The 24,693-nt window shown below is 41.7% G+C and overlaps 1 protein-coding gene across 6 annotated transcripts in view; it reads right to left on the bottom strand.

The window, feature by feature from the left end:
- tle2a (TLE family member 2, transcriptional corepressor a) overlaps positions 1 to 20,255 on the bottom strand; it is a 45,789-nt gene extending 25,534 nt beyond the window's left edge. For 2 of the 6 annotated variants that reach the window (XM_074667768.1, XM_074667771.1), the window contains exons 1-2: positions 19,515 to 20,254; positions 5,878 to 6,041 (exon numbers count right to left, since the gene is read on the bottom strand). In XM_074667768.1, coding sequence (XP_074523869.1) covers positions 5,878 to 6,041; positions 19,515 to 19,538 — 188 coding nt within the window. In that variant the 5' untranslated portion in view covers positions 19,539 to 20,254. Of the gene's footprint in view, positions 1 to 5,877; positions 6,042 to 19,514 lie in introns of all 6 variants that reach the window. The other 4 variants (XM_074667770.1, XM_074667773.1, XM_074667769.1 and 1 more) reach the window with 3 other exon arrangements.
- Positions 20,256 to 24,693: the final 4,438 nt, after the last annotated feature.

The raw sequence follows: 24,693 nt of genomic DNA, 5'->3' as shown, positions 1-24,693 counted from the left end.
TCATCCAATCCACTTTATAAACAAAGACTGAAATGAAGAATTTGAAAAGTTTGTTTCCATACTTGGTAGCATGGTATTGTCAAGTGAATGGTTGGTGTAGCAAATCTGAATCCCCACAGGGTGGGAAAGACACTAGCCTCTCATGTCTCACCTGCATGTTGCTAGCTCACCCTGTCTGGATTCTTAAGCCGCGTTTCCACCAAGCAGTCCGGTTCGGTTTAGTACGGTTTGGCACGTTGTGGTACAGTTAAGCCTGATCTCGTTTGCGTTTCCACAGCAAACTGTGCCCTCTAGTGGTAGGCGGCGTGAAAGCCGGATGCTGAAAGCCACAGCTGTTAAATAATAGTGTACTGCCGTAGTAGCGCGACACAGTTTACCCCGCTGATAAACCCAACGAAGAAGAAAAACGCAACACAGTAAAAATAAGAGCAATGTTGGAAGACATGCAGCATTTTGTCCTCTCTGTGATTGTCATGTAACTCTTTGATACAAAGTGCAATCAAACTTTTGTTTCAGAGAAGTCTGTGTGCCACAAGGAGAAATGCAGGCGCTGTTGGGGTAAGTGACGATATTTTTTTCCAATCAACGGTCTGCAGTGTTGTAACTCCACCTTCTGAGAGCGGATCTGTTCAGTCTGGCACCCATACGAAAGGGTCCCAAAAAGTGGGATGGCTCGTCTCGGTTATTTGGGGATCTGTCCCGGGATAAGTCAATGGAAACGTTGTAAAATGCGTGCTGTACTGAGACGAACGGAACTGTTCTGCTTGGTGGAAACGCAGCTTAATTTGTGTTTACTGTGTACAAATGCTCTGAACATTTAAAGCAGTCTAACTGATAAGTGCACCACAAAAAGATGCTCCATAAAAACTTATTTGAGACAAAGCAGATGCCTCAACAATTTTGATTTGTATTTTTGTACTGATGGTGTCAAAGCTGTGACAATTCAGTGTCTTACAAATATGAAGTCTTGTCTTGTTTTTTCTAAGTTTTTCTGACAGGAACGAAAGGAATCGATCAAATAAAACAAAAGGAAACCGTATTGTAAATACAGGAATGTTTGATGTGAACAAAATGATTCACTTTCTAGAAGAGGCTAGGACCAGAGGTGAGATTTTACCTGATAGTAAAAAGTAGTTGTTTTGAGTTTCCTTCTTTTTTTTTCTTTTTTTTGTTCTGGTCTTCTTTGTAAAGTAATGATTTTCTTATCCTCAAAGTCAAAACCGTTGCCATATTTTGAGGAATATTAAACATTACAGGGCGTTGGGATGAGTCTGTAAGCTGGAGGTCTTAAATGTTTCTCACGAAACCAGATAATCTGGGTTGAACATCAGATGGCCCAAGCCGTATTTTTCCTCTGATTGTTCAGGGGGCTGACTCTGTGAGGAATCGACTGTTAACTTCTGTAGTCTGACTCTGAGTCACTGGTGTGAGTAATGACCCCCACAGATAAACCTGTGACCACACATATTTATGTGAGGTCAGACAATATCTCTCGGGTAATACTGACCAGATGTAACTCCTGCAGTCGCTTCTTTTCATCCCGGTAGAAATGAACATCTAGAGAAGTGCACATGGGGTGTTTAAGAGGTGATACACACACACTCAGAGTGTGGGTGTGGTACTATGCACTGCTGATGTGTAGTATGAGGGCAGAGTGGGATGGAGGGGCTCATAAGTGATGAGTGGCAGCCTGTTAGTGGCAAAGGAAGAGCTCATCTTCTGCAGACCACACGCACAGCCACACACAAAAACACACACCCACACACACTTATGACTGATCTATAGATGTGTGTTTGAGCGTAAGTGTGTGTTTGTGTGTGTTTATAGAAAGAGAATTACAGTAATGAGAGCTCTGTGTCAGCAGCTCCTCCCATCTCCCCTCAGCCTGCTGATTAAAGCCTGTTCAGATAGTTAACACACACAGATGCATGCACCCACGCACACACACGCACACACACGCACACACACACACACAAAAACAGCTGACCAATCAATTACCCTTTAATTAATTAACCCTTCCCTTTCTTTAGCTTTCTTGGTAACCTTCTCATCTCTCCAAAGCCATCACAAACATGCCACCAAATCCAACAAGCGACACACAAATTTAGAAACGCAGCCTGCCACCCACCCATTCATCCTCCTGCACAAACACACACACACACACACATAGACACACACACACACACACACACAGTTGCAGCTCAGCAGCACTAATCCCTTTCCTCAGTCTCTTTCCTGCCGTCTAATCCAACATCCATCAGAATTCAGCCACCTTCTCAGCAGACAAAATACACACGACTAAGCCCTGCTATTTCTGGACAACTGCTATTTGTGTGTGAAGATAATTGGGGACTTACATGTGTATAAGTGTGCGTTAAGCACATGCATCAGATTGGGAGTGTGTCAGTGTGTCTGGTTCTGGCTCCGTGGGCGCTCAGGTCATGTATTCCCGACAGCGTTAATAGTGTACAAGTGACTCTGATTACATTAAGGTGCCTGCAATCAGATGCGATCAGAGCTTTGGCCAGTTCGCTGTACAACTAAATAAGGAAACAGTTAATCCACTGACTGCTGTCTGACTGGACCTTTCCAAAACTGACACTAACCGGCTTTATTTATGTCTACATCTGGAAACAAAGTGTCCTCAAACAGCTTAAAAGTGCTGCACTGTTTTGGAAAGTCCCGTGGGCCTGTTCTGCAACTTGTAATGTTAATTGATAACTGAAGTTTTTATTCTTAGAAATGAACGGCTGAAGAGGAGACAGCACGCACCACCAGGAAACACAACAATCCAGATTAAGAGTGAAATATAACCAATCAGATCCATGTTTCAGCTTTACTTAACAAGTTTCATGACAGGTTTGAATATTAAATTTACTAAGAAGTCAAATGCTGATATGATTTAAAAAAAACTTGTGTACTGTGTAAACGTATGCGCTTTTAACAAAAGTTTTCTAGTGTTGTTTATTTATGCATAATCTAGTATGTGGGTACAACATGATGAACAAACCGCCGTGTAAATCCCCGTATAGTGTTAAAAGGTTATCTGAGGTGGCAAGTGAAGGTGAGTGAACTTATAAAAGGAGGGAAAAGATGGAGAAGCAAGCAGAGAAAGCTTCAGCAGCAGCTTCAGTCTGTGCATTGTAATTGCAGTGGTTGTGTGAAGATAGCATATTACAAACGTCCTCATCCCCCCTACTCATTCACAGTGAATTTTCTAAATGTTTCTGACCATGGTCTTACATTGGCTCCTTTTTTATTTGTCACCCTCATAAATCTAAAATCATGAAAGGTTATCTGGGAGTGAACAGGACTTTTTGATGATGTATGGTATGCCAGTGATCCAAAACTAAGCTCTAACTAGACTTTGGATATCAGTTTGAGGGGTTCGTATTTAAGTATCATATAAACTTAATGACACTTTCATAAAATGCACTTGGCTTAAACAGGAATCATAAATTTGGATGGCATAATTTACAAAGCAATTACATAAACTGATAATATTACCAAACAGGATATTTAATTATACTGACACTGAAAAATCAGCTGTTTTTTTAATAAATAGTTTTAAGCTGTAAAATATTAAAACTCAGCTTGTTCAAAAGAAAGCGGTCTCAGCATACCTTGACAATTTAAGTGATTATCAGCGAGCACAGCCAGTCAGTTCACTGAGCACACGTGACAGCACAAAAGACATCTGATATTACAACCTGTTCTGATATTTACTGCTACTATTGTTATGAGCCGTGGTTACAGTATCAGTTTTCAGTTGTTGTCATGAGCACAAAAACCCAACAGATTAATACGCTGTTTACTCTAGCCTGTGGGCAGGGTTAGCTGCTGCAGAAGCAGGTATGATGGGTAAACAAGATTTTCTTGGAAACCTAACCCGCCCCTGCTTAAACAGCAAGCGGCGTTAACAAAACTGGGAGATGAAAACGGAATCACAAGCTCGCTCTTGCTTTCCAATCGTGTTCTTAATCTCATCATTCATTTATTGTTTATCCTCCTTGCTGGTTCTCAGTACCAGAGCTTGGCGAGAGGGCGAAGCTCCAGGTATTTTGTAACACGAGGAGTTACGCTGAACGGCTGCCAATGGAGCTGATCACACCGTCTCTACCAACAGATCCAAGGGTGACTCATGTTCACTGAATGGTTGGGCTTGTCCAGGTCACAGCCTGTTCAAAGGGTGGTTCACCAGAGATGCTTAAAGGTTTACTGAACAACTTTTCAGAAATAGTTACAGGCTGATGACCTGTGTTATCCTTTGTCTGTGTACAGGCTATATTGAAGACACAAACGTCCAGATGAACAAATAAGGAACGAAGATTAAAACTAGAAAAAGCACTCAGAGAGCGCAGACCTCTGCCAAGCATATTGTGATTGTCACCAACACTTTAGTCTTACTTTAATGTTATACTCCTTTCAGCAGACTGTCTGCTACAATTTGGTGTTAGTTGCAGGTTTGTATATAATTTGTTTCCTCACAGTGTTGAAAATGATGATGACCCAGTACTTATTTCATATTTTGGATCTTAATATCCAGAATATTGCCAGGATCTGGATCGGACTTTTACATCTGTCAGAAATTATGGTGACCTTGTCTTGTATAGTTTTGCAAAGCAATCCGACCATTTATGGTGGAGTTATATACACATATGGTGAAAACAACACTATCTCACAATGATAAAGAATCCTTTAAAAACAATCCTGGACCGGGACAGTGATCTGGATCACCCCAAAAATTTAATCACTTCTTCCTTTTCCCATTTTGAACATTTCCTGAATATTTCATCAAGATCCGTTCATAACTTTTTGAGTTCTGCTGTTCAGATACAAACAGACAAACACTCCCAACATAACCTCTTTGACGGAAGAAATGAGGCCATTCTCAAAGCATCTGCTGTGAAAACACGCCTAAACCACAACCCTCATTCTTCCATCATATGTGAGAACAATGACTCTGTAACTCTGATGAATGAATCTTAATTTTTAACAAATGAAATGTTAACCTTTAATTTCATCATCAAAAAGATGTGAGGAAATGTAAGCACATAGTATCCTCTCGTCCTTTCAGAGGTTTTCATATAGCACGTGTCTGCATGGGTCCAGAGATTCCAGAGCCGGTGGACTCGCAGCCTTTGGTGTGTAGATAGACAGAGATCTAAGAACACACACACACACACACACACTCGAACGCTGGCATTTGTATGTTCAGGGACTCTGCAGTAGCCACAGGGGTTAGAGGGGCTGCGGACAAGAGAGTCTCACAAAAGAAGTTTGAAGTGGGACAGAAAGGGGGGGTTCTGGCCGGCTGAATCAAAGTGGGATGAGAGGAGCAGAGCAGGGGGCGGGGGATCCCGTGAAGGTGTGCCACGAGAACACAGAGGGGAGGGAGAAGCAGGGAATCTACACAGCTCGCCTGAGTCTCACATTCAAAAGCATTCTGTGCACATTCCTACACATCAAGCACGCCATAAAGACATGCAGAGAGAGAAAGACCTGCAGGTAACCCCTATGGTGGAGTGAGATGTGCCAAGAAAGTTAGTCAAAACATCACATAGCTTAGCATTATCTCAGATATAGAGGGTGTATGTGAGGGCATGTTATGGTAAAGAAAAGGAGAGAGAGAAAATGATGTGCTGCTGAGCAAAACAGGTGAACAGGGTCAAACTTTTTAAAAGTGCTAAGTTTGGACATCTCAACACAGCAAAATTTAAGAAACTGCTGTTTTAGCATCTGATAAAACCTCAAACTTGCTTATCTACTACCTCCATATAACCATCCCACCTGTACAAAAAGCAACTCAAGCAAAAAACATGTTTCCCGCTGTCTGTCCTCCAAAGGCAGACTAAAACCAGCACTCCAAACACCCACCTGTGGTACTGGGTCTGCAGGAACTGAAACTCCTCTTTGATGCGGTCCAAAGTTTCTGGGTAGGTTAGTTTCAGTGACTGGGGTGTCCCTGATGCTGCTGCAGCTGCAGCTGCTGCGGCGGCCACCACTGAGGCGGAGGAGCCCGGGGGTGGCTGCAGAGGTGCCTGAGAAGAGGAAAGAATCAGGTGTTAGAAAACTATACAGACTATTTATCCCCAAAGACTTTAACTTTACAAAACTACAACAAGAGCCACAGGTAGATGTGAGTGTTGTAAATGTTCATGCGAGGTTGTGTATTTCAGACATGCTGTAGTCACCAGCAGAGCCAGATGTGAATGGGTCATCAAGACTTGGATGGGAAAAAAGAGAGCTACAAGAGCCTCTGAGCCAAATGAGCACACTTTGCTTAATTGCAAGCCTGAGTAGCAGAGAGGAATAAAGAGAGACAGAGCGAGAGAGCTTGGACGGAGAAAAATGAGGAAAAAAAGGGATCCCATCGTGGCTGAAGACCCCTCCCAAGCCCGTGCTTAGTCTGCCATCTCTGCAGGGTTCAGAGCAATTAGGAGACTACAACCATAGGGGTAATGCTGCAGGACAGGCAGACAAAAGACGGCTGAGAGCAGGACTAGCAGGGCAGTGGGGGCTGTCCGTCTGTCAGTCTATACCGCTCTCTGTCAGAATAACAGAGAGCAGGGGCCAACAGGGCAGCCGGTTCACAAGCCTCCCTATGGTCAAGTATGATGGTGAGGTTAAGTGATAGTAACATACTGTTGATTCCTCCAGGAAACCAGAGCTCGGCTAGTTTAACAGAGTCTGGAGACATTTCACAAGAGATGGTTTCAAATTTGTTTTGCTTTTGTTTTTTTAAAGAAGGATAGTTTGATTCCCTAGCATGAAGACTTTTTTGGATTCAGCAGAACAAAGCTATAATGCCAATCATTCAGACAACTAGGAATGGGTACCTTTCATATTTGAAACTAGGCCTGTCACGATAATCAATAAATCGATTAACTGAACGATAAATAAAACGTCCTCTGTAAGTTTGCCAGCCTCGATAAACTGACACATGCATGTTTGTTTTCCTCCTCTCTTTCGACCGAAGAGGCTGAATGAGAAGATGGCTCACTACAACTATCTTTCCTAACATCGGGGTGCATAGGTTCTATAGCGGATTTAGCGGATTTATAGCGGAGTGAGCATCTGTCAAAAATGCGATCTTTGGCATCTTTTGCGAAGGGGTTGCACATGGAGAGAGCTGAAGCGAGCGTCCTGAGGGGTAAGGAGGAAACACACGCTAATATGAGTGATGGCACGAAAGAGACAGTCCCAGTGTGGGAATATTTTGTTTTTTTTATCAGAATGAACAAAGTGTGAGCTCACGAACACCAACGAGCTGATATGTCGCATTTGTTTGAAAATAGTGGCGACGAAGAAGAAGGGGAGGTGCAGCGGAGCCTTGTTCTTTGACAATCCGCTCTTACTGAGGCTTTTGGTCGGCAAAGTAAATAGAAATAAAAGCGCCAAATGGTGGGCGCTAAAAGACAGCTACATTGCCAAAGAAATGCAGCTCTTCAATACGGTTGAAAGCCAGAAATGTTAAAAATGTTTGACAGACAGTACGGATTGACTGGGAAAAAGTACATGTTACAAACAATTCAGGAACTGTATAAACTCCCTTTTATTTAGGCTATAGTTTTTATTGTTGTTGTTTTTTTTTGGAGTTTTGTTTTTTCTTTAGAGACAGGGTCTATGTTTTATTGTTTTTGATTAGTATTAATTATTTTCATTGACATGTATTTTTTCTAAAAGAGAGTCCATTTCATTTTCAATTCGTTTTTTTCTCTTTCTTGTTTGTTAAATTTATTATATTTTTTGTTTAATTTATTTCATTTAAAAGATCCTGACCTTTTAATTACAGTTAAATACTCTTTAGAAATTAAAGTTTCTTGCTTTTGATATGGAGTACTCACTTAATTATCCCATTTATCATAATTACATCAATGAAAAAAATTGAGAAAAAAAATCAAAATAATATTGATATTAATATCATTTATCGGCAATAATATTTTGGAAAATTATGGTCTAGCAAAATTTGTTATCGTGACAGGCCTATTTGAAACGGTACGGTACCGATGCCCAGTACCTGGCAATTGGTACGGTTCTCAGCGGTACCAGTTTTTGGTACTTTTTTGTGTGGTAAAAATATCAATGTTTAATTATAAAGTACTTTTTTTTTCAATTTAACATATTTATTCTTCAATTCTTAACCTTGCAATGCTGTGTTCATGTCAAGCATGGAAAACCACCTACTCTTCCACTCCCTCACAGTCACAAGGATCCGTTTAGGTACTGAAACATGCCCTTTGATTTTACCTGAAGCAGTACTCGATACTTTTGGCAGAATTGGGTCTGTACCTATAAAGTATCTAATTTGGTACCCATCATTACAGGCAGCTAACCTGTAATGTTGGTGAACTCCCAGCAGACTCTCAGAAGTTGCTTGACCGTTTTGTTTAACTGACATTATAACACAAGGCAGACTTATGCTTCTCATTTCAACTCTAAACTCATTTGCATCCTTTTAAAGAAGTTTTTCCCTTCACTTTCTATAAGATAATAAAGCAAGGTAAGGGCAACACAGATGTATCCCTAAAACACAATCTGTTAAGCTCCTCAGCTACACAAATAAAAAATTTAAATGGAGGTATTACGGTATAACAGAAGTAATCATTAATTTGGATTATAAAAAACATCTTGATGTCGTACACATCAACAATGTCTGTCACACATTAATGAGGTTTGATGAACGACTTAATCACAACATCACTCAACTCAGACTCCAAAATGAATGCCAGGGGGAAATGTTTTCAAGCAAGCTTGTTGCATTTTGGCACACACAAAGCAGAGAGCGCCAGCAGCACACAGAGAACCTGTTTATATGCACACGCGTAAGGAGACACGTCTGTACGAGTGTAGAGACGGGACAGCATGAGATGTACTGAACAGAAGAAAGAGCTTTAAGGTGTTTCAGCAGGGGGAACTTTATCAGAAAAGAGAAAGACAAGTGAGAGATTAGAATGGAGAGAACATGATATAGGAAAAAAAAATGTGTGATGGATGAAAAAATGAGAGAGAAAATGTGGTGAGAAAAGCAGGTGAGGAAATTTTACACATGGAATGGAGAACATTGAGTGACTGTTTTGAAAGGAGATGAAAAAAGGAGAGAGAAGGGAACATGGGAAAGGAGAAGAAAGAGAAGAAAAAATAAGATAGAAGAGGGGCTGTGGCCTCATTGTTCCTCTTTCTAACAAGCTGCTCTCAATCTGTCGGCCAGATCCCCTCCTAGAGCCCAGACAGACACACACACTCACACACACCCCTTTTCCTTACACAAAAACCTGCTATAACACACACACACACACACACACACACACACACACACACACACACACACACACACACACGTACTGCAGATACACACACATTTTCCACATTCACACTCCTGCTTTTCTCACACAAGAATCCGTGATTAAACACACACAATCTCCCCTCCTCTTTCACAGGATACACACAGAGCAATTACTCTTCATGGGTGAAAAAAAGAGAGCACCAAGGCCATTTTATAGGAGGATGCAAGAAGAGGGAAAGAAAGGACTATATTTCTCCTCTTCTTTTTTATCCCTCCCTTTTCCATCTTCTCGTTTTCATTTTTTTTCTGTTTTTCATTTTCAACACAGTCATGTCTCTAGAGGACAGGTGAGAGGAGAGGGAGCATCTTCTCAGAAATGGATGCAGGAATGAGGCCAGAGAGAGTCTGTGTGTTTTTGGTTTTTTTTGCTATTCAAAAGAAGAAGAGATATTCCCTTTTTTTTTTTGCAGAGGAAACCACTGCCTCTCCGCTGGCTCAGCCGCTCAGACCCATGCACACAACTCCAGTCTGCTGCTTTAGATTGTTGTTATGATGATTCACACCAGACTAGACTGAAGCCATGTTACCGATGTTGTTTCTAAAACGCAGGCTCACCAGAGATCCCATCCCAGCACACGTAACCTGTTTCCTCCTTTGAACCCCTGCTACGTGTCTGTCCCACAGCTCAGATCTGGCAAACAGCCAAGCAGGCTTTAAAGCAAGAAGTCGGGCCATGGAGCTGCCCTGGTGACCTCTAGGAATGGATCTAGGCTCGGAGACTCACCTTATAATCCTTCTACACACAAGTTATTCTCTCCCTCTCGGTTGTGTCCTGGCTGGAAAGCAAACAAGAGGCATGCCGTCTGCCCTTGAATAAAGCTTACATAGACTGAAAATCAGGGTTACACAATTACAGGCTGGATCTTACACACCATTGTGAAGTCAGGTTCTGTAATACTGAGAAAGGATTGCATGAGGTTGTATCGCATTAGGGAGAAAAGCTTTTATCTGATATGATTAGAGATCATCTGATTACCCAACTGTTTAGAAAAATCGGTGGGGAGGCCTCTCAGGCGTGGTAACCAGCACCACCGTGATCTGTTCTGTTCCAGACAACCAGCTGGGATGCTATAGGCCAAAGTTAGACATTTAAAGCCACCTATTACACAAGCTCAATGAGGAAAGCCCTGAAGTGACCCCAATCGCATCAGATGCAAAGGCGTGCCTACACACGTTCGCACTAATCTGACTCTTCACTAATCTTGCCCTCGAAGGTCTAAGTCAATTGCAATGATTAAATGAGGACCTGGTGATGAGGGGATGAGAGCGAGGGCGTGAACAGGTTATCTTTGGGAACAGAAATGATTTAAATCAGACTGCACATCCCTTTAGTGGGATAGGATAGGAAACAATCCGCTAAGGCCATTGTTTGGAGCACGCTAACTGGTGGGAAACAGATGAACCTCGACCACAGACATGTGCTAGAAGGTCAGCTACATAACAGATCAGGGTATATGGTCTGTACGCGCTTTAGAGCAACAAGAAGTATGAATGCACAGACATGCACATGCTGAACAACAATATCCTGCTCACTAAAACTTGGTGTGAAGGGACCATTAACATCATGGCATTCCCTGCATGGACTCATTCCGGTTTGCATTTGCGTTACCTCTAATTACACCACAATCACCAAACCACTATGACCTCATATCCTTGCTTTAACCCCCCCACCCTCAAAACATCATGCACACGCAGATGAGACTACACACCCACACAAGACCACAACAAACACTAAATGGATGTGTGTGTCAGATGCAGTTCCCACAAATATTTACAAGCACACATGCACTTTATTGTGTTTGCACGTGGCTGTAGCTGCTGAATCAGTGTAAATTTGAACCGCTAAGATGGGTCGCAATCCTCGTGGGCCACACTGACCCACACAGTGATACGTAATCTGCCAGTGGATCTGAAATGGGGACATCAGTGTTATACAAGGTTGTGTGACCACAGGAATATGTGGTTTACCTAAAGCAACACTTTTTCAATACGAAAGACGTTTAGCTTTCCTTATGATGCTGGACACATAAGATCACATTCAGTGTTTGTTTTCTGTGACTTTCTGACAGGAAGCCTTTGTTAAGAGTGGCTTATTGTTTATGTCTGTAAAATGACTGATGTTAGTTAAGTGGTAGTATACAGGGTGAAAGTCCACTGAGATTAAAAAACATTTAGAAAATGTTTTGTTGTACTGTACTTGTGTGATTCAGTTATCAATAAAGCAGCAATAAATGACAATAATTTAATTTAAAAAATAAATAAAATGAAAATATGTCCTGCTAATTTCACTGACTGGGTAACCATTTATTTCCATCTAAGTTCCCATCATTCTGCCATTAGCACCACAGTGAGTACACAGAAGGTGTAAGAAGATGACAGCTGGACAATGTCAGTCAGTGGTGAAAGAGTTGGAAGATGAGCGAGCTGCTTCCGAAACAACAGAGAAAAAAATAAAGCCATAGTAGCATTTTATGGGGAAATCTGTGGAAAGATGGATTGTGAATCCAAGCAAAGGATTTCACGCACCTATGATCGGAAGACTTTAACGTGCCACAGAGTCCTGACTGACAACCAGTGACAAATTCATTCTTCTGTGATACAAACTAGTTTGACATGTACAAGTTATTTATGCCTAGCAAGCACTAAAAATGTATTTCCACTTTAATGTGCTTGTTTTAAAGCAGATGCTACATTTCTACTAGAGCCTGACTGATATGGGATTGTTGGGGCCGATGCCGATACCGATGCCGATACCGATACTGGGGGCAAAAAAAAAAGCTGACATCAAATATATCGGCCGATATCCGATATAACGGCTGATAAATATAATAAATTCATTGATATACACAGGATATATACTGTATATAATCATAAATTATTATAATACTCATATGATTCAAGACAGAGACAGAACACTATTAAATTAAAACAAGGAACTTTAATTATGAAACTGTCAACATAAGAACTGTAGTGTAAACCAATGATAAATAAGAACAAGCTGTAAACACAATAATAAGTAAAGGAGTCAAACTTTAAACACCTTAAATGAATAAGTCAAACTTTAGATACAGTAAGTACAGAAAAATGAAAAATGTAAACACACAATGAGCAACTTACACAACGTTAAAACGCGATATTATGGTCTTACATTGGATAATGGTGGACATTTGAAATAACAGTAGCATTTATCTCACAGAAAAGCAACTAACAGGATGTTAAAACGTCATTCTATAGTCTTACATTAGATAATGGTGGACAGAGGGGCCGGGCACTCGGGCAGTATGCAGCCCAACACACAGACACACGGAAGCAGGAGCGCCAGAATGTCCGTGGAGCAAAAATTTTTATAATCGGCTACATTTTGGCCGATATTGATTAATCGGTTACAGTCATAACGGTCAGGCTCTACTTTCTACTCAAACTTTACAATTATCCTAGATTCAATTTACAGACCAAATTTATTTAATCTTAGTAAAAACAAAACAGAATGGTGTAAATAAACTTACACTTTGTGCTTTTAGGAGCATTTGCAGTCCTTCAGTTAATTGGGTATCATGCTTTATAATTACCTGATTGTCTTTCAACAAGTAGTGATTACAGAATTGCTCTATTGTAACAGTTACAGCATGTGAGCCTCATATTGTGTATCATATTGCATCTCATTGTTTTGTATTGTATTCTTATTATTGTATTTATCATTTTCGCTGTATCCTATCATACTGGGTCAAATTATATTGTATTATATTATATCCTATATCATCACAAGTCACCCCCACCCCTACTGCTAACATTATCTCTCCTGCTGCTGTAGATCCTGATTTTTCCCATTCTTAAAGTATTGCCCAGGAAGGATTTCTATTGAGTTATGAAGGTCTGATGCTTCACATACAGCTGTTTGAGGGTAGCCATACCAGAGTTTCTACCCAGTCAGAGGTGAGGAAGAAATATGGAATTAAAACACCTTTTTTGTCCCGTGCTACTCAGTTATGAGATGTTGTGTTTACTGTTGTTTACTGTTGATGTTGATTCCACATTTTAAGCATCAGCAGATAAATGCATGTGCAGCACAGTGCTGCTTTGAGTAGGTGCATCCTAACATGCTAACGACATCATACGCATAATATTTCTGCTAACTGTTGGCACAGCTTTTGCTAACCGGAATAACTGTTGGATCTGTATAGTCGTTTAAATTTGTTAAGAGAATAACAAAACTCCAGGAATTTTCAAAGTTTCTCAAAGGAAACTTTCTATGGGGATTTTCATAAATCAAACAAAATTTTCTTGAATTTATACTAACTACATTTATCTGTATGAATAAATACTAAACATTTTGGTTTGTTATAAGCAGACATGCATGATGTAATGATTTTAAATGACATTGTAAATGAATTTTGTGAATTTTCCCTAACTGAGTCTAACTGTCATGAATAAAGACATAGATATTTTTATAAGCAAATGACAGAAATCAGTTTTTAATGTATACAACTTTTATGGTTTCTTTCACGGAGCAACAAAAACTATGTACGTCGAAAAATAGAAGAAGATTCAGGTTTTTTTAAAATAGCCAAGGCATATTCCATTTGTTCCCTCAGAACCAGGCAAAAAATATCCCATTTTAAAAAGGTTAAAATATTAATCAGGTCGTGCTTTCTACTCATCAAGGACCTGGACCTCATCATCTTCAATGGTTGCTGTCTCATTGTAACTTGTTGACATCATCAGTGTCATAAAATTGTTTCTTTCACACAACAACAAAAACAATAAATGGTGAAAAATAAAATTATTTTCAGCAATCAAAGTTTCAGAAAATTCATTTATGCCGACAGCAACAAAACCCATAAATTTCTAGCTTTTCCAAGGTTAAATTCCCGTTGAAATTGTCAAGAAACTTTCCTGAAATTTATCAGAAATGTTCCACCATTTCGCAACCCTAATTATATCCATGTAAAGCTTCATACAAATGAGTCTGACTCAAGTCTTGACAAAGTTGTATGCTGACTCATGTAGATGATGGAATATCTAGCACAAACTCATGCCTGATGGAGGCACAAGTTTGACAGAGGTCACTGGAATTGGACGCCTTGAATGTCTAGTTTCATCCAAATTAAGTAAGCAGTTCACATAATTCAGTCACCACCAAAGCTGAGGATCAATCCACTTAATGTAAACCCTATAGCCATGTCACTAACATGGCTGATGTAACGCCAAATGTTCAGAAAGCAGTTTTCCATTTGTTTAATGGAGGCTGAAACACTGTCTGTCTCCTTGAGCTGGGAAGATGCTGTGCTGCTGCCTCCCTTCATACAGCTCGGCCCATTAGTCAGGCCACTAATTATACTGCTTACCCACACAGTCGATCATCAGAGTAAACACCCACCAAGCTCCCTCTCTTTCCCTCTCTCATCAGACTACCACCAAGGACGCAGTGACAGTAGGTCTAACCCAGAATAGAAATCCTGAATGTGTATCTCTGCGTGCCCACCCACACACGCCTAAAACACACCTCCCCATCTCTGAGGACCGTGAAACATGTCAATACACCATCCTTTCTCACCAGCGTTTGAAGTCACAGCTTTTTATGTCAAATTATTCAAACACGACTGTCAACATTCAGCTGTGATTTGCATTGTTTAAGCTGCTCGTGGTGAGAAAGAAAAGACTCAGGATCTTTGCCCTCGCTCCTCCATCTCCCGCACCCCCTCCCACTGTACATCAAGTGGCTATCTGCTCGGCTCTGTGCTGGAGAAACGTGCTGGTAATCTCTCAATGATTCCTGCACTTAGACAGGAGGGGCTGCCAGGCACCTGTTTCATTAGCAACACACATCTTTCTCTCTTAGTCCCCCCACCACCTCCTCCTCCTCATTCCTCTCTCCTTCCTCCCGCAAGCCTCGTTATTCAAATTTCCCTGCTGTCAGCCCACATTAGCGAAGCGCCACAGTTTGCCTGTCAGCTGGCTTAATTGCTGGAGGTGCCTTCTTTTATTAGGTAACCCCCTCCGCTCGTTTGTTCCTTCCACTGAGACACAGCTCCACAACAGCTTGTGTAAACCTGCGATCCCCTCAGCCTCTTTTCCTTCATTTTCTTCTGCCTTTTCTTCGCCTCTCTCCATCTAATCGGTGGCTGAGAGAAGCAGGCGAGCTCCTGATCGATAGCCACACTCTCACCGCTGGACAACAGTGGTGATAAAGAGCTAAAAGCATGCTAGGGAAGGGAAGTGGAGGTTTACTTTAAGCTAGCCGTGAGAACAGAGAGGACGATCTCAGTCACTCTCACCACAAAAGTCTTTCTCTTTAGCATGACCTTATCCATCTTCACTGAGTGGATATTCATTTTGAAACACCGCACCAAACATTGAATTCAGGAGAAACAAGTCACATTGTTGGAGATTTGGACTAAGGCCACTCACAGCAATATAAAAAACATATTTTGCCTCCTTTAAAGGATTGTTTAGACTTCTTGATTTTAACCAATGGTCTCTGTTGTCCTTTACTTTGAAGCAGGTCATGGTTCGGGTTTTGACACTCGCTGTTTTCACTGCTCTTTTCTACTTCTACTGATAAATATGATAAATATGTGTGCAGACAGATACATGATAACCATATACTTTGCCAAAATGCTAGCTAGCTAGAAGACCTTTTTGTATGCAAAGGCATGAATTCAACACATGAGAACAAATACACTTAGCCATGTGCCCAATGATAACCAGAGCTGATAGCTGGGGCTAATTAAAGAAACAGCAACAGATAAATAAAACATTGATACATTTGGAGGCAGTGATTATTTTTATTTTGGTACCATCCAAGGAGCAACATTCAGTTTAAAAAATGGAGCCTGTGCAGAAGTGCTAAAAGTTAACGATCTGCTTGAGGCTGGCTATAGATACACCAGGAACCACTTACACAACAGACTGAAAAAAGCAGCATTAAAAAAATAAATATTTGCAGGCTGTTTCAAAAAGATGGTTTGGGCCTGACTGGCCCATTTCTCACTCAGCACACACTGTACAGGAGGTACATTTTTTTTTCTAACTCAGAGGTTAAGAAGATATGAAGATCTTGAGTTTTCCCAATCAGAGGTGCAGCTCAGGGGAACAATAGGTCTGGCACCCTGTAGCTGTTAGTAGAAGACTCAAAGCCCACCTCTTGGCCCACAAATTCCAATATGGCCCCTGCTGCCAATTGGCTTCATTACTCTGTTCAGGAACAGACAGGTTACCCCGTGGAGACTACATCCATTTATTAAACAGTCTATAGTAATGTCTATATTTTGGTAAATAAGTGTATTTTAAGTACATGTTTGTGCTTGTGTGCCTTTACTTACAGGTAAGACAGTATAGAGTTGGAAACCAGGAAGAGAGCATGGAGAAAGTGGTGCAGGAGAGGACTGTGGGCCGGAATACAGTGGCATAGCCAACTTTGAGGACTATGTCTTCAGTACATGATTGTGGTTTTGATTATGTTAAAAACATTTAGCATTAGTGCTGGGACGACATGCTATTCTTACTATTCGATTCTATCACAATTTTTGGTGTGCCAATTCGATTAATATTGTGATTCTTCGCTTTTTACGATTTTTAGTTTGCTTTTTTAACACCAGACCATGACACACTATATCAGGAGCCATATTTTCAAAAAAATAAATAAATAAATACACATCATGTGAGCTGGAGAGAAACATTTCACCCTCTGCTGTAGAAAAGTCTAAACTTTTTTCCAATCCAGTTTATAAACAAAAAATGGAATGAAAAATTTGTTTTTCTTTATTTTTGACAAAGATTCCAATTTTGATATTGTCTGACAAAAAATCCTGATATATCAAATTTCGATTCATTTTATCTCACCCCTATTCAGCATCATGGTTTGCCATGATCATGATCAAGAAAGAAAATTGGAACAAACAGAATCTTCACCATGTCTTACTTTTGTGTTATTATGGGTCAAATATGTGACTATGATGGAGTTATTACAGGTCAAAAGAACATGCTGATTTTGATACAACTTGATTTTCTGCTCTGGCCTCTTGCTTTCATCTTCTTCATCTCTGTTATTGTCTTGTATGTTTCAGTCACTGTGGCAGATTCGAAAAAATATGTAGGTTTCAAGACAACCAGCTCTGTCTGCTCTGCCCTCTTCACTTTCAGCATGTGTACAGCATTTGTCAGAAATATCCGGGCACATCCATGGGCTGGAGGCATTTTTTTATAAAGAACAGCTCTGTGTCATGTCTATGTTATGTCAACACCACAGACTCACGTTACATCTGTGCACATGATTTGATTTTACATCTTTCATTAGAAAAAGTGTAGCTCCTGTACTGAGCCGGTTTTCAGTACACTTAATTTGCTAGATATAGGACCCAAAATTACTCTGTCTGCTGCACTCATCACCACAGAGAGTATGCCTAATATATCTGCGTTTTAAAGTTGAACCTTGTGGTGCAGGGTAAAATGATAATAGCAAGATGCATAGCAGATTCAGGATACAAAATGCATATATGTAAGAAGTTCTTGTCATAATTTTGTTTAAAACATCCCTATGTTTTTGTCCATATGGGTCACGGGCTTATATAATATATGGGTCACATCATTCAAAGCAGAAGAGTAACCAGTGATGACAGGTTACTGCCAGACTAGCATTTCAGAGATTAAACAGCTCGCCGGGCAGAGTGGTCCTTCACTGTGAGGTGCAAACAAGAGCTAGCAAGAGCCAGAGACTTTCTGAGGACGGGTGTCTCACATGGTCCTGTTGAGATCAACAGAGGGCTGGAACAGAACAAGGAGCACTGGCCTAAACATTCCACCCAGACCCGCCGCAGTCTGCTCCTCTCGCCCTGGGACGCCTGCCCATACATTAAGATGTGGTTTGGAGTTCTCACAGGAACACAGCGAGGAGAGGCTGGATGAGAGGGATTGGGTTTACAGTGCAAACCACAGAGCCACAGTCTGCCTCCTGCCCTGCCTTCATGCAGTCAGTCACACTACATACACAGCTGCTGGGGTGCATGTGTGTCTGTGTGTGTGCTGTATGTTGGGTTGTATGGGATTCACAAGATCCCTTTACCACTTGAAGGAAGATAATGAAGCCACAGTGCAAACTACATAAAACTATTTCTTTTCACTTGCATGAATGACATTGTGAGGAGAATTCATTAAAGTGTATGCACACATATGCATGGACTCATGGCTCACTGTGTGCTTAATCTGGTTTCAATGTGTTGGACATTAATGTGAAAACACAGTCAGGGGTGGGGTGCTGGGTGGCATGGCTGAGGGATGTAGATGAGGGTTAGGCAAATGAGCAGGTCTTAATTGATACTTCACACAGCTGGAGGACCAGTGTTTATGTATTTCAGTCGGCTCAAAAGCTCTCCACCAAACTCGACTAAAACAAATTAAAGCCATGCAGCATGAATACTGCTGCTAACCTTCGAAGAGATCTACCTCTAACGTGGACAGGGTGCCAGTTTCAGCGTTTTCTTTCTTTTAAAACTCATTAGCAGCATTTTATTGGTCTTCTGGCAACAGTGGTTAGCTACTTGACAAGCTTCCTTTAATCCATCAAATCAGTAAATCAGAAGAGAGCACCGTGATTGAATAGAACTTAAAAACAACAGCAGATTTTTTTTTTTCTGAAAATGAGTGGCACTTGAGAAGGGCACACCATTGAGTGAAGGTGTCAACAAGCCAAGTTGACTCACCCCTCTCTCACTCTGTTCCTCTCTTGTGGCGAAGGGAGAAACAAACACACTTCATCATCTGGGTCAACTCCACAATGGTATGGAAATACAAGGAGACTCCATGATTCTGAAGTAGTGGTGGCCACCAAGGACATGAGATTCACACATAATGATACCCAGCAAAGTTAGACGCTGTTAAAGGAGGGCTTTTCCACATTTAACCAGCTTTGACAGCGATGTGCCTGACCTTCTGAATATAACGATACAACTGGGCGTTATTATCAAGAAAAATAAGCCTGTGTGTTATCACGTTTCCCATACAAGAGTCCCCGGAAATGCTAAGTAAGGGTGGCACACACTATTTCTGTTTCGACTTTATGTGTTTTCAATAAGGTTCAGAAATGCATTCAAAGACATATTTTAATAGAGGTTTATAAGATGAGACAATAACATCGCGTGTAAACGGTTACATAGCAACGTTGCCTACTTACCGGTGGTCGGTTTTGAGGAAACATAGTCGCCGACTTGTGTCTCTGTGTGCGTTTTTTGTCCTTCTTCTTACCCCCTTTCTGGGCGGAAAGCTTCGTCGAGAAATACGAGCAGCCGATGTACTATTGTTGGTCTCAGAGAGGCATTTGGCCCGCTTTCAGAGGTAATGGCAAAGCTAGTCTCGGCTCGCTCATTCCTTGCTTCAAGACTCCTTTGTTCTGAGTGATATCTCCAGCCCCAAACCGCACCGCGCTCGACGTGTAGTAAGAACGGGGAGAGGAAAGGAGAAACACCCGGTCCGAGTGAGCCTTCTGTCCCAAGTCTTTAACTTCGCGCTTCCAGTTTTTAGAATATCATACACGGTTTCCCTCTCCGACGTTTCTCCAACGTCTGTAGCATAAAGGCCAGAGAGAGAGGGGGAAATGTGGTTAGCTTGTGGCTCCGGAGACGGACACACCGCCGGCACATTCAATGCAGCCGCAGCCTCTTTTGTCTCGCTCGTTGGCCTGCACTCTTTTCACACAGCACTCCCAGTCCCTCTCTTCTCTCACTCCCCCCTTCTCTGAATCTCAATGGGACATAACATACGAGAGGCTTTCTTCAAGGAGGGGGAGAGCTAAAGACAAGGTTTACTTCTCCCTCCCCCACACTTTGTTTTAATAAAATTAATAATCCCCTGTTCATTTTGAATTCAGATTTACCCTTATAAGTTTTGAATACCAGGGAAATAAGTCAATGCTGTTCTTCAAATAGCCTGATGATATTTGTAAAAAGAAAAAAAAAATTGCTTGGCTCTCCGCTTGTTATCATTGCATTGCAATTAGTTTCATCTCCACAGCCATGCAGTTGAAAAAATAACAACACAATTTAGCCGTTTTAATTTCATAAAAAGTGCAGAAATTTCTAAAGGAACAGGAGGATCGGAGGAAGTGTTCAGTGATTGAATGAAATCTCCACGTGGGGCTCGGCCTCGGCACGGTAAACAGTGGTACGACGGACCAATGAGCGTTGAGAAAACCCACGTGGGGTGTGCTGACCGTTCGCTGATTGGAGGGCACAGGTAGCACAATACTCCGCATGTCAATCAAGTGGACTACAACTGCTCTGTAAGGTTAACCCTTTCCTGGGCTCAGCGAGTGATTGAGCAGGCGAGGAGATGTGTGGTGGTGGCTGTATCAAGATTCAGTGGTTTTCCTCTTTCTTCCCACAAACCGTCAATGAAATGAAAAATCGTGCATTACCTCTTTTTGTTTTCGTTGACATGGAAGTGAACATTTTTTTACTCTAACATCTACATCCTTATGTTTATTTTCTTAGGTCAACTATTAATCATGACCACAAGGAGCAACATGAAAGTATCTAGATAAGAGTGAAAGAGGTGCCAAAAAATACAGTGGTGATAATGCTATAACACTTGCATGGCTTTGTAATAAAGAAACACATTGTTGTTACCTGGAAAAGAAGAATTATTGTGTAGACGAAGGCAGAAATGGTGGAAAAATTGGTATTCTGGTGGCATGACCCCTTTGGCGGGGCTCATAATTAGAGAGAGAGATATTGAAAAAGCAATTTCTGACAGTGGAAATCACAACCTGCCAGAGGTGGAGTTGGAAAATATAGATGGGTGTGTGTGTGTGTGTGTGTGTGTGTGTGTGTGTATGTGTGTGTGTGTGTGTGTGTGTGTGTGTGTGTGTGTGTGTGTGGGAGGGAGTGAGGGAGGGAGTATGTGTGTGTTTGAGTGTGTCTGTGTATGTGTGAGAGAAAGACAGAAAGGGAAGGCAGAGGGAGAGGGAAGGAGGGAGGGAAGGAGGAGGAAGAGAATAAAGGATGAAGGACAGCGGGGGGGATGCTGAGAAAGACGAGCCAGTAGGAGGGTTAGAGATTGAACGAGAGGGAGAGTGCACACGGGTGATGAAAAAAAAGTGTGGTGAGTGTGTGTGTGTATGGAAGGATTGTGTGTGCGAATGTGTGTGCGTTGAGCAGACAAGTGAGGGAATGAAAAAGAGAGAAGGGTGAGGGGAGCAAGTGGGCAGGGAAGGGAAGAGAGAGAGGGAAGGAGCAAGAAAAAGGAAGATTTTATTGCCATTTTTTCCCATGAATTTTAATGCACAGCACTGGTCTCCCTCCCGGATTCTGGGATCACATTTATTAGAAAAAAAAGTCATGAGGAATGCAGTGCTTTGCAGTCTGCTGCTGCACAGGGAGAGGTTTCATGTGTGTGTGTGTGTGTGTGTGTGTGTGTGTGTGTGTGTGTGTGTGTGTGTGTGTGCGTGTGTGTGTGTGTGTGTGTGTGTGTGTGAGGCAGGGAAAGGGGGTGCACAGGATGTATAAGACTTTGTTGCTGGGGGAAGCATAATAATATAGATGATAGAAAATGATAAGTGAAGGACACATATTATTGCTATTGGCAGGTCAGATGAAGGAGTGTGCAGGGTGTGTGTGTGCGTTTGTGTCTGTGTGTGTTTGTGTGTGTTTGTGTGTTGGCTGAGCTCCAGTGATTAAATACACATAGTCCACAGTGCCCTTCTGGGAGCAGCGGGACATCAAAGTGGGCCTACAATGGCAGAGGCACACAATGGTCGTAATGCTACGGGAGCCTTTGGTTTTAGCTCAGTTGTGTGAGGTCGTAAATACACAGTTGTGTCACAAACTCAATGCATAGTGTGACTCAACACAAGCTCACCTAGTACATACCAAACAGTGGAAAAGTGCCTGAAGGTGCCACAGCATCCCTTTAAAACCACAGTTTGAGGTGTGGCAATAATCGCACTGCAATGAGACCAACACATGCCAAACCACCAGCTAATGTTGCCAGAATTTCATCATATAACAGAACATCAGGGTGTGTGTTCTTAAATGAGTATGATGAAAACAAGATCAGTTCCCACAAAAACCCTTTAGACCACTTCCCTCCTTTTGAGGCGACAGCAGCTTCATGATGTTAGCAATAAATGATGCCCCAACTAAAAACAATACAGAACTCACATATGCTTTACTTATATTTTCTTAAAGCAGCACGGTGAAAGGCTTTAGATTGATTTGCGTCTTTTGTTTAGTGCTTACTTGGTATACTTCACCTTGAGCTAACTCACAGTAGATTTTGATTTCTGAGAAAATGTTCAGCCATGCAAAAATTTTTCAGAATGTCAGAAAAAGCCTCTGAGGATCCAAGGGCAAGGCCTTTTGTCAACATGCAGTTTTGAAACTATCATACAGGGAGAAACATCAGGAGAGCCATTTATTCATTAGCATCTACAGATCAGACAAGAGGTTCAAGGAATGCTGTTTTCAGCTCTTTGGCCATTTGTTTCATAGAGTTATTTACCCCCATTTTCATTGTATTCTACATCACTCCAATCACAAAAAGCAGGAAACACTTACACAAAATTGGGAGGTTCATTTCCCTTTCCTAAAACACAGTCCAAAGTTAATGATGTAAATGATTCAGATGTCTTCCAGCAGTCAGAATCAGCAATTTGACATTAAATTTAAAATCACAAATCACCCCCCAACACATAAAAGAGGAGGCATGATAAAAAAATATATTTTGCCACAAGTTTAACTAAACTGCAGCAGAGAGAAAAAATGTCACCCATGGGAGAAAAGGATGATAATGGAAGAAGGTGCTTCGGTTTGGGTCATAAACTTTTGGTTTTGTGGTATCCCAATTTAATCTCCACCCTCCTTGGCCCCTCAATTTCTCCCCAATGGAATAAGGGATGGGAATGGCTCTTGCAGTGTAGGCTTGAGTGACAGGAAGACAAGGCCACAGTGTTGTCACGCTGGTGCCCCCCTTCCCCACCCCACCCTCCCCTCCACCTCACTTTGCCCCCCTCCTCTTCACTCCTTCCTTGTCCCTCATCAGACAAGCTGGGTGTCAGCGCAGAGACGGCACCGTGATTTATTGGTCTCTGGTCCTCTGGGGTCTAACGCACACACCTCCACAAATCTTCAGACCCCTCTCTGCCCCCCCACCCCCACCTCTTCCCCATCACCCTCCATCCCCCCCCCCCACTCTCCTGCTGCATGGCCCCTGGGGGAACGAAGGGGTAATGACCCACAGCAGCAGCAGCTATGCTCACATGCACACACACACACACACACACACACACACACACACACACACACACACACACACACACACACACACACACACACACACACACACATGCACGAACCTTGTCATACATACACACACCCAGGCTGATCCAAATAAATACCTTGTGTGACACACATACCCATACGTATGCACACATAAAACACACGCTGACACATTTACGCCCACAGGCATGTGTGTGTGTATGTGTGTGTGTGTGAGAGAGATCGAGAAAGCGTGTGGGGGGAACTCAGGAATTCCTCTGCTGTGCTGTAACGCTGTTTTCCGACTCTCCAGTCTCCATCACACCAAAGAGATCAATATGAAACCATATCCTGTGATATTTAAGAAACTCTCCTTTTTTTAAGTAAACAGCAAAGTTGCCATTATAGTCTCTGTAATTTCAGGAGAAAGAGAGCACACCTCTTTCCTTCAGTTGATACTCTTCTTTTCTGCGACTTAACAAAGACATGATTTGTGTCGCTCTGCACTGAAGGGGAACAAGATCTCCTTTTGACTTTCCAAATAAACGTGAATGCATCAGCTTGTAAAATTTGGCCATGACATACAAAATTGCACAGTACTTTTGTAAAAGTATAATGTTAAAGCCAGAGGACTTTAAGAAAAACAGATATTCCTCAGGGTGTCTTCTTGTAGAAAGACCACTTCATGTGTGCCAGAGGAATTCAGAGACAAGGTCAGTGCAGTGATGCTTCATAGTCTCATGTTGCAGCTCTTTAGGGCATCTTTTTCAGAGGCTGATTTGAAATTCAGGCAGTCAAGCCACACTGAGCTGAGAGTGAAGAGGTTAAATCTGAGCATTGAATTGCAAATGCTAGTGATAGCACTCTGCATATGCTGTCACTCCTCTCACACAGCCCAGCTCACATTATAAAAAAAACTTACCACCACACTTTACTTGAGGGGTGGCGAGCTGGAGAGTGAGGGTCAGGTGTTAAATTGTGCGTTATTGTAAGAAGGAGGATGCACAAGTTGATTTCCTTTCAAACAGTGGCAGAGACTGAAATTGTGTTTTGGATATTTCAGAATCAGACCAACACATATGAGAAAATAAATACAATAAT

Source organism: Halichoeres trimaculatus, unplaced genomic scaffold (genome assembly GCF_033239565.1).
Source record: "Halichoeres trimaculatus isolate MK-OKI-2021-1 unplaced genomic scaffold, fHalTri1.1 fHalTri1_scaffold_4, whole genome shotgun sequence".
NCBI classification, from domain to species: domain Eukaryota; kingdom Metazoa; phylum Chordata; class Actinopteri; order Labriformes; family Labridae; genus Halichoeres; species Halichoeres trimaculatus.
This window is presented reverse-complemented; position numbering and strand designations above follow the sequence as displayed.